The sequence below is a fragment of the Rhipicephalus microplus genome, chromosome 2 (assembly GCF_043290135.1).
Source record: "Rhipicephalus microplus isolate Deutch F79 chromosome 2, USDA_Rmic, whole genome shotgun sequence".
Lineage (NCBI taxonomy): Eukaryota > Metazoa > Arthropoda > Arachnida > Ixodida > Ixodidae > Rhipicephalus > Rhipicephalus microplus.
The window spans coordinates 228,079,801-228,089,573 of NC_134701.1; the positions used below are offsets into that span (position 1 = coordinate 228,079,801).

Genomic DNA, 9,773 nt, shown 5'->3' on the forward strand with positions numbered 1-9,773 from the left:
ATCATTGCAGCTGAGATCAAACCAACGACCTTTGGGTCAGCAGCCGATAGCTTTGCCACTCATCCACCACCGTGGACAGTCAGTGCGACCTTGTTGAATCAATAGCTGCTATACTTGAAGCTTTCCGTAATTTTTGCTTTCGTCGGTCTCTGACGTGGAGGGAGCTGCTATACTACACCGCTATAGGCCCACGTCATCTAGCTTAAAAAATATATTTCTCCGTTTGTATGCCTGCGTTTTATTTCTCCCACTGATGGGTGCACATTGCTTAAGCAATTTACCTTTCAGAACAAACGCAATTCGATCCATGCACGATGCTTCTTCATACGGGATTGATGTTTCTACGGATCCCTTGACAAGCGACGAGGCCAATGCACGCTTTTATGGGCAATGAAGTTTCGGAAATAAATTATGACGTGTGCACAGCTTGGTCGGTTCCCACATAGTTCTGCAGAGGAGACTCGCCATAGAGTCCTTGATGCGTGTTCACTTTTTTGTTGTCGTTGTGGCCGTTATTCTTCACTGAGACATTTACCCGGTAGAAATAATGAGTCTTCACATAGTGGCACTCTACAGAGCCTAGAATTATTCATTAAAGAACGTCGTCACCTGCCACGCGAATAAACAAGCGACGGTCGCCGCTACAGCCAGCGGACTCAAAAAGAAATGCTACAGAAAGCAGCCCGCTTGTTATTCGCTGGACTCCTATTACATTTCAAGCTTAGATGAATGAAACGAGTGCTACGTACCTGTGAATCTAAGGCTGGGGTCCGCTCTCGGGATGTTCTCACTTCTCGCGATGCTCCTAGCAGCTTTTCTCTGCCTGCACGATTGCGAGTGCTCCAAAGCAACCCATGTTATGAACTGGTGTGGAAAGAAGCTGAGTAAGTATGTGCAGCAGGGGCTCGTAGCAGTGTATCCGCATGACGAAGTCGGAAGATCGCGATATTCTACACGGGGACACAAAAGAGGAAACACAGACCCGTGTAAAATATCGCGCTGTCCGTAGTTAATCACGTAAAACCAACTGGTTCAAAGCTTCACTTTTCTAAGTATATCCGCGTGCTCTGAGCAGGCATCAACACGTTTTCGGCAAGTCGAGTGCGGTGAAACGCCTGAACCTTTTTTACAGTATATCTACAAGAGCCTGGTGACTTCTTAAAGGGAGGCTGAGAATATACCCGATAAATCTTCATGTCCACACAAAACCGGCTATTTTTTATCTGAATGATAATATCTTTAACATTGGAAGTTGTTTACGTGAATACCGCTTAGTGAATGCATTTTCAGGAAGTAAACTATTCTGTACTATCTGTATTCAACAATAATAGGTTTCACCATAACGAAAAATTCATGACATAGTTGATGTCAAGTTGCTCCCAGCACTTCCTGATAGAGTTTAGCAAAAAAAAAAATTGGCAGATCCCACGTACAGTGGGAATCCATGATATGTGAGCACGAATAAAGAAGGTTGATATGTCACTTTAAAATCAGCACGACGAGAAGAGGAGGAAGTAAATTATGTCGTACATGACTTATATGTCATGAATATTATGTTTTAACGTGTCGTTTATTTTTGTCATCTATTCAAGTCACCTGATACAAAATTTGGTATATGTAGAGCTAGCGAAATGACCGTGAGCGTGCTATGAGCGTAGCATGTAGTGAAGTTTTACATGACACGCATCTCATGGTTATGTTTGCGCCAGTCACATACCTTCGTCATTCATTCACTTCCGTAATACAAAATTTGGTACAAGTGAAGCTAGCGAAACGGCCGCGAGTGGATCATGAGCGTCGCATATAGTCATGTTGTTACATGACACGCATCTCATGACTATCATGTTTTCACCAGTCCCATGCATTCGTCACTCATTCATGTCCGGTAATAGCAAAGTCGGTATATGTGACGCTAGCGAAACAGTCGCGAGCGAATCATAAGTGTGGCATGTAGTCATGTTTTAACATGACACTTATGTCATGATTTTCATGCTAGAGTCTGTCGCTTGTGTTCGCCATGCAGCCATGTCTTACCCTACCAGTTTTTCAACATGTCATGTGAACGGAACCATCTCAAGAGCAACAAGACCATGAAATGTAAATCAAGACTTTCACGACATACCTGTCAAGAGTTCCAGGTTATGACTTGCCACTTATGTTCGTCATACAGTCATGTTATGTCATACCAACTTTGGTATCAATGTCATCATCGAAACGGCCAAGAGAGCTAGAAGTCGTATGCGGCAAGATAGATAGATAGATAGATAGATAGATAGATAGATAGATAGATAGATAGATAGATAGATAGATAGATAGATAGATAGATAGATAGATAGATAGATAGATAGATAGATAGATAGATAGATAGATAGATAGATAGATAGATAGATAGATAGATAGATAGATAGATAGATAGATAGATAGATAGATAGATAGATAGATAGATACGCTCAATGTCACCGAAGTGCGCTAAGAAATGCTTTGCATATAAAATAAAATATTGTGAGTGATTTTAACTCTAATTTCAGAAGCGCGGTAAGAATGATGTGTGTAGAAAGTAAAAAAAAATTACAGCATATCCACGTAGTGACTGATAATGAGTGGGGCGAAGTGTCCATCAGACCGTCCATGCTTCCGTCCGCCCGTTCATTCTTTCTTCCATCCGTCCGCGCGACCATCCATGCGTCCATCCATGCGTCCGTCCGTCTGTACATGCGTCCGTCCGTGAGTCCGTCCACCCGTCTGTCCGTCCGTTCGTCCGTCTATCTAGTGAACACCCCAAATATCACCATCACCCATCTCGCATCCCCTGTGAAACATACCCACTCTAGAGTGGGTATGTGCCATTGCAGGCTACCACAACTACAAAATACATCGAAGGATGTACAGACCCACGCTTTGAGGAGCTTCGCCCGTAAGAAATTAAATGGAGGTGTTTTGTTCATTCAGGGAATGACCCTTAAGATAATGGTATTTTCTTTCTCTTCTAGATCCACTTCAACTAGCCAAATCAGCGAAATTTGCTGCAGATCTGTTTGCATCTTGCAAAGAACAGTTCAAAATGATGGCTGCTGACCCGACCATCGTTAAGGTGACAAAAACCGCATGCGCCGCGAAAATTTCTTCAGGCTTGCTGTGATTATAAGCTCACTGACAGGCGACTGCTTGCGAGGAGCCATGACATCGTCATCCTATGCTAATCTCTGTTTACTACTGCAACTGTGTCACTTTAACCATGTCTGAAGTGTTACGACTCAAAACCAGGATATGTTATATGCGAGATGCCTCAGTGGAGTATCAGGGAATAGCGACCATCTGGTGTCCTTCAGCGTGCACCAAAATGCCCAGTACACGGGCCTCTATAGCACAGAACCTCCATCGAAATGCCATTGCCATAGCCAGGGTAGGGTAAAACCAACAACCCTCGGGCCGGCAGCCCAGCACCGTAGTAACGAGTCATTATAAGTGTGGGGTGACACAGCCCAGTAAAAAATTACTAAACCTTTGCTAGTGTCCACAAGGCAATTTTGTACCAAATTTGCCTTGATTGAACAAAACCAAACAAGAAGTAGAGATATAAATAGGGTTAGTCACATATTATTAGACTGGGCTATGATTCATCGTATTAAAGCAACCTAAAATCGTGACATCTAAGCTACAGCTTCCACTGAAAGCGACTGAATTTCGAAATGCTTTGTGTGACGTCACGAAGTGAGTAGCTTGGTGCTGCGCCATTCGTTTTGAAACAGGACGATACCACGCTGGACGTGTAAGTATGGTATAACTCTGCAGCCTCTTACATCCAATGACCCCGAAACGGCGTTGGGGTCACATTGTGTGCATAATAGTTTCACTCAAAAAGTCTGCCATGAACCGCTGAGATGCAGACGATGCAAGAACTAAACGACTCATGGCAGCAATGACGCATTTGCTTCTATTGAAGTCTATTCAAATTTTCGGACTGTACAGAAGTACCACAATAACAAGACTTGCTTGAAGATGAGAGGTTGTCTTGAAGACAACTTCTATTGTATTAAAAATAAGTCAGTACCTTCAGGACTTCTCGAGGCGTTTTGCTTCTGCGTATTTTCTGTTCAGCGACTGTTCATTACAATATATATGCGACGTATTCTGTTGCTGTATTTTGTGATAATGAGTTTGAACATCTTTTTGAATGTAAATATTCAGCGCCACTACAATACTAAAGAAAATGTCAGTTACTTGAAATGTCAGGTAACCTTATGCTTTCATCACAAAACCTGCCATCTTTGTCATTTGATTTAGTTTCAAGGAGATAATTTGTTTGTAAGCTAACCTCTTGGACTTGCTTCTGATGGAGGTTTACTAAAACATCTAAGACACGCAACTGTACCTTTAAATGCTTCCTTGCAGGAGTCAGGTCACGGGATCAAATCCCGGCTTTGGCGGCTGCATTTCCGATGGAGACGGGAACGTTGTCGGCCCGTGTACTCAGATTTGGGTGCACGTTAGAGAACCCCAGGTGGTCGAAATTTCCGGAGCCCCCCACTACGGCATCTCTCATAATCATATGGTGGTTTTGAGACGTTAAACCCCACATATCAATCAATCAATCAATCAATCAATCTTCCTTGCAGGAGTTAAAAAGGGTGTGCGTTGCCATCCGCGTCTGCTACGCATACGCGGACGACGTCAAAGTAAGGACGAGATAGAGCAAGTAGTGCATGTTCATAGTGCTTGTCCAATTCAAGAAAACTTGACATCTTCATCTAGGAAAGCGACCAATTTTACCCTGCTTTTCTCAACTGCCTTAAGAAGCTTATTCAAGGAATGGAGACGACGTCTATAGTAAGCTTCTAATCACTTTTTTGTGTTGTTTTTTCTTTCATGAACTGCGTATTGCTTCTGCCTAACGCCATTTTGAACACATTGAATAGGCTTATTTTGTCTTGCGAAATTCCCATGCCATGCGTCTCAAGTTACGGTGCTAACATCGTGATAGAAAGCCGAACGACCGAAATCAAACCAATAACATATTCGTTACATGTCGCGCCTCAATCACACAGGGCGCGCTAATTATCTCGCAGCACGGTTTTAGGAAAGACGAATGGTGTTACGCGAAGAAAACCTATAGAGCACATTCTTCCCGGTATATATCCGCTACTATTCGTTTTGTTAATGACTATTAACTAATTAGTCCAAATATATCTGTAACTCAAAAAGAACTCGCCTAATTATCAAAATTTCAATGAGGCAGGTGTGCACATTTTGAAATTGCATCTTTCTCTGCTACTTCCAAAAATGTAGAAATTACGTGCTCTTTTTTCTCTGTGAATTAAAAAAAGCCCATTGAGTATGTAAAGTAACACGTGACTGCGTCCACACCCGCAAAAAAAAAAAAAGCAACGCTCTCAAATGATCTTACTGGAAGAAACCGCGCAGCCTCTTTTCCGTTGCCAGAGACAGCGTTTGGCAACAACATGTGTTGCACTTTAGCAGGGATTCCTACCGCTTGATTGTACGTCGCTATCACCATCGACATCTCACTGTCAACTGGTCAACTGTTCGCAGCCGGATCACTGTTCTGATTAAAGCGATTACAGCCCGACTGTATGATTAAGGCGGTGCATTTCTCCGAACTGGAAGCGGCAGATAGCGCTATCCGTCTTTCTTTTTTTTCTTTTTAGATTTCCTACATTGATACTGGTTATCTCAAAGTGAGCTTGTTTGACGTCGCTTCTCTTTGATAAGCGCAGCAGTCCAGTCACGTGTCATTTTTCGTATTTCGCGGGCTTTCTTTATTAACAGGTAAAATGAGCACGCAATCAGTATGTTATTGAAAATAGCACAGACAGGTGTCATTTTCACATGCGTACATTCAACTCATTGGCATTTTGATAATTCGGCGACTACTTTCTGAGCTAAAATATGATTATGTGTAATAAATTAATTGTCACTAACGAAAAAACTAGCAGCGGCTACCACAGTACACAGGGAACAACATGCGCCAGCTTTGCGTCAAGTAACGCCATTCCTTCTTTTTTTTTAAGTCGGGCTGCGTGATAATTGGGACGCCCTGTATACACATGTGATATAGATCGATCATTCGTTAAAAAAATCCAACTTGTACTGCGGCTCTTAGCTCACCAATTGCAACCGTTGTACTCCTGTGCAATGAAAACCACATTGATATCATTCAATGGAGCAAGAGATAACACGCTTAACGCTTTAGTTAAGTGCGTTTTATGCTATAGACGACGAAGTAACACACTGTATAAAGAAATTCACATGCAGGCCCCCCTTGTTACTTCACAGACCATGGCTACAGGCTACCAGGTCAAAATCAGCACTATTATCGACGAAACGCAGGTAAGCTTGCAGTCAGCACTTGGAATCCGATCTTAATTGTGGTATATACCTCAGCCAGAAATTTTCGTTGTTGTTTTTCGTGCATGGCACAAAACTTGCACAACGCAGCATTGCCTAAGATAACTAAACGTTGCGATGAAAAATTGGTTATTCCTATCATACTTGCTCGATGTTACTATTGATACCGCATTATAAACTCACAATACATTATTCTATATTTAAACATCGCTCACACACACGTGTTTACGCAAGTGCTGCTAGCATGCAAATAAGTGTTGATGTATCAATGCTTCTGACAGGCCACGGCGTCGGTGTGACAGTTACGGTACTCAATTAAGTTACGGTACTTAATTACCCAAATGCCGCAGAATCAATCCCGGCCATGGCGTTCACATTTGAGTAGAGACAGAATACTAGAGGCCCGTGTGTTACGCTATTTTAGTGTGCGTCGGAGAAGTGTATCTTTAGTGTAGTCGCGATTCCATGGTTCCACGCTGCCGCGTGGCTCTTAATCATATCGTGGTTTTGGGAAGTTAACTCTAGATATTGTTAATAAATCTTTCTTTCAAAAGATGCAGGAAACACCGCCGTGCAAAAAGATGATGTCACGACTTGCATGGATGTGTTTTTCCACTCGAGAACATCAACGAAAACGAGTCTTTACTAGCGACAACAATCTTAAGCAGCCGTATATTTTCAATATATGGTATTTTAGCGCTCGATTGCGATGTGTACCAATAGCACAAAAAAACTGTATATTTAGTGTATGTCTTCTGGTGCACTTGACTGCCGTCATATCAGTCTAACATAGCTGGTATACGGCTAGCGGGTCCTATTTTCCGCGCAGGACAGCTCTGCGCTGGATTGTGTCACAACGACGGTGAGTGTATGATAAGACGAACTGTCATTTGACAATTGTGCCTGTTTTATTTTGGAGAGTACGTTTCAACGGAACATCACTCAGAGCCCATGACTCTGGAGAGTGACAATGCTCAGTGAAAATGATATAAACGCAAGAACGGCTTTTACAAACCGTTAGAATCAAAAATCTGAACCCGCACATTGCTGCAACCATGGGCAACTTTCTTTTTGGAAATAACAGAGAGACGGCATGCGCGGAGCTGACGCATATTTCACAGTGCATTTGGTTTCTAAGAAAAAATTCAACGCACCTAGCACATTAGACGGCTTCGTATTCGCCGAAACGAAAATGGTGAAAGCTGCTAAGTAAAGAGAGAGAGAGAGAGAACGACAAAAGGAATGAAATAAGCAAATACATTCATATTGAAGGCACACACGCTACTGCACCTATTTCCTTAAGGCCACGTATACTGAGTGCATAGCAAGTTCGAAAAGATTTGGTGCACTTATGTTTCAAGTATGCACAATGAACAGGAAATCACTATCGCGTTCAACTCTCAAAGAAGGAGCACGAGAGTCTCACCCCCCCCCCTTTTTTTTTTGGACAGAAAGGCGAGCGAGTGGAAATTTATTTATCATTGGGTAGCCCACAAATTTATAGAACACCAAAGAAAACAACAAGACCAGTGCTTCTCCTGTTCCCATCTTTTGTCTTTTACCAATTTGTGCGCTTCTGAACGAAGAATTATATTCTCCGATACCACATTTCAAGTAACACGTGAATAGCGTTGTGGAATTTCCTACGCTCTTACTTGACTACTTTGATTCCGCAACATTCCTTTCCCTGCCAGAGAAGGCAATTTTGTCGGAAGTATATAAATGTGTTATCTTTTGATAAGATTCCCATACGGTGTTTCATTTTACAGCCAGGAAAGAAACAATCTCATAGTCGCATGTGCGATTCTCTAGCTCCGTTTCATGCGGTACTTGCTGTGTCTGGAGCTCAGCTTTAGTATCACGACAATGGTCTTTCACGATACGTGACCGTACAAGGACTGAAGCTGTACCTGCGGAGAAATCATCGTTGTATCGTGAAAGCAGGAACCTGCGTGTGAGCTTAAACTTGAACAGTTACATCTCACGAACGCTGTCTGCCTGCTTCCGCCCTGATTTGACTACGTGCAATAACGTTTACAACGTTTCTTTTTCCGACACCTCACAGAAATGCCATCCGATGAACATGCCAAGGGACGAAGCCTACCTGCTCGGAATGTTGGCATGGTTCGGCGACTTCGTAAAAGCATGAAGCAAGATCCACACCTCCACGACACTTCGAAACAAGAATCAAGCAAACACGGACTGATTATCTTGTGGGAGGTTCACTTGACCTAGGAGGGCAGCTGCAGCCTGCAAATTAATCTAGTGCGACTACTGCAGCTTACTAATACAAACGACAGTTTTGCATATGAAAACTGCTTTTAACACAGAACGTTCTTTTTGAACTTCTTTAGGAGAATTAATGCAGTATATTTATTGCCTTAGGGCACAATTGGCCTCGGCGACAAGCCATCCTATGATCAGCAACAGCAGCAGGGTTCAACGCACGCCCCGCCGCGGTGGTCTAGTGGCTAAGGTACTCGGCTGCTGACCCGCAGGTCGCGGGTTCGATTCCCGGCTGCGGCGGCTGCATTTCCGATGGAGGCGGAAATGTTGTAGGCCCGTGTACTCAGATTTGGGTGCACGTTAAAGAACCCCAGGTGGTCGAAATTTCCGGAGCCCTCCACTACGGCGTCTCTCATAATCAAATGGTGGTTTTGGGACGTTAAACCCCACAAATCAATCAAGGGTTCAACGCTCCAGTTAGTATATGCAATACAGAGGCGGACCGCCCCATGAAATAGGGTGGTACGCCTCCTAACAGACCCTTAGCACATCACTACACTTTTGTCACGTAAAACACACCCAAACAAGCTCACAAGGAAACGTTCATGATTTGCCTTACAATGGCACACCCAGCGCACCAAGTAGCCTGCAACATTCTTAGACATGTCCTTGCTTCAGCCAACTCCCTAAGCCTCTTAATTTGATTTCTCTTACTTTCTTTTAACCAACATGACCGGGAAACGCGGTGGTTTCCTGCGAAAGGCTACATTACAACCCTTAGAGGAGCAGTAAAGTGAAACAATGAGTGGCTAATTATTTGTTGTTTCAGAACAGTACTGTCGCTAGTTTACTAATAGTAGAAAATATAATGAAAGTAAATTTTATGTTGAAGCCTCTGCATATTAACGTGACACCAAAGATTGAATTGTGTGCTTTTGTGTTTTTGCTTCAATGACTTAACAATATTTACTGAAAGTTGGCACGTTCAGTCTGTCGCCCACAGAGGACAATGCAATACATTTAAGAAAATTGCTTTTCGTATGCTTGAAATTTAATTTACTAAAACGCGAAAAACGTTGTTCTTCAGTATTAGGTGAAAGTGAATGCGCCGCTCGCGACGATTCCAACTTGCTATTTCTAGTGGAATAACTTGGACAAAATAACAAAATAAAGGACAAAAC

The 9,773-nt window shown here is 42.8% G+C and overlaps 1 protein-coding gene across 1 annotated transcript; it reads left to right on the forward strand.

Annotated features, from left to right (window-relative positions):
- The first annotated feature begins 689 nt into the window (after positions 1 to 689).
- On the forward strand, positions 690 to 8,715 carry LOC119169363 (uncharacterized). The gene is made up of 6 exons (XM_075876860.1): positions 690 to 884; positions 2,991 to 3,091; positions 4,617 to 4,676; positions 4,753 to 4,827; positions 6,295 to 6,348; positions 8,432 to 8,715. The coding sequence occupies exons 1-6, from the start codon at positions 782 to 784 to the stop codon at positions 8,513 to 8,515; spliced, it is 477 nt and encodes a 158-aa protein (XP_075732975.1). The 5' UTR covers positions 690 to 781; the 3' UTR covers positions 8,516 to 8,715.
- Positions 8,716 to 9,773: the final 1,058 nt, after the last annotated feature.

What these genes read in the sequence shown, in the direction of transcription:
- LOC119169363 (XM_075876860.1), top strand. Translation starts at nt 782, where the DNA reads ATGTTCTCACTTCTCGCGATGCTCCTAGCAGCTTTTCTCTGCCTGCAC. An exon ending in CATACGCGGACGACGTCAAA is followed by an intron (nt 4,677 to 4,752) that starts GTAAGGACGAGA and finishes ATCTTCATCTAG; the next exon opens with GAAAGCGACCAATTTTACCC. An exon ending in CTATTATCGACGAAACGCAG is followed by an intron (nt 6,349 to 8,431) that starts GTAAGCTTGCAG and finishes GACACCTCACAG; the next exon opens with AAATGCCATCCGATGAACAT.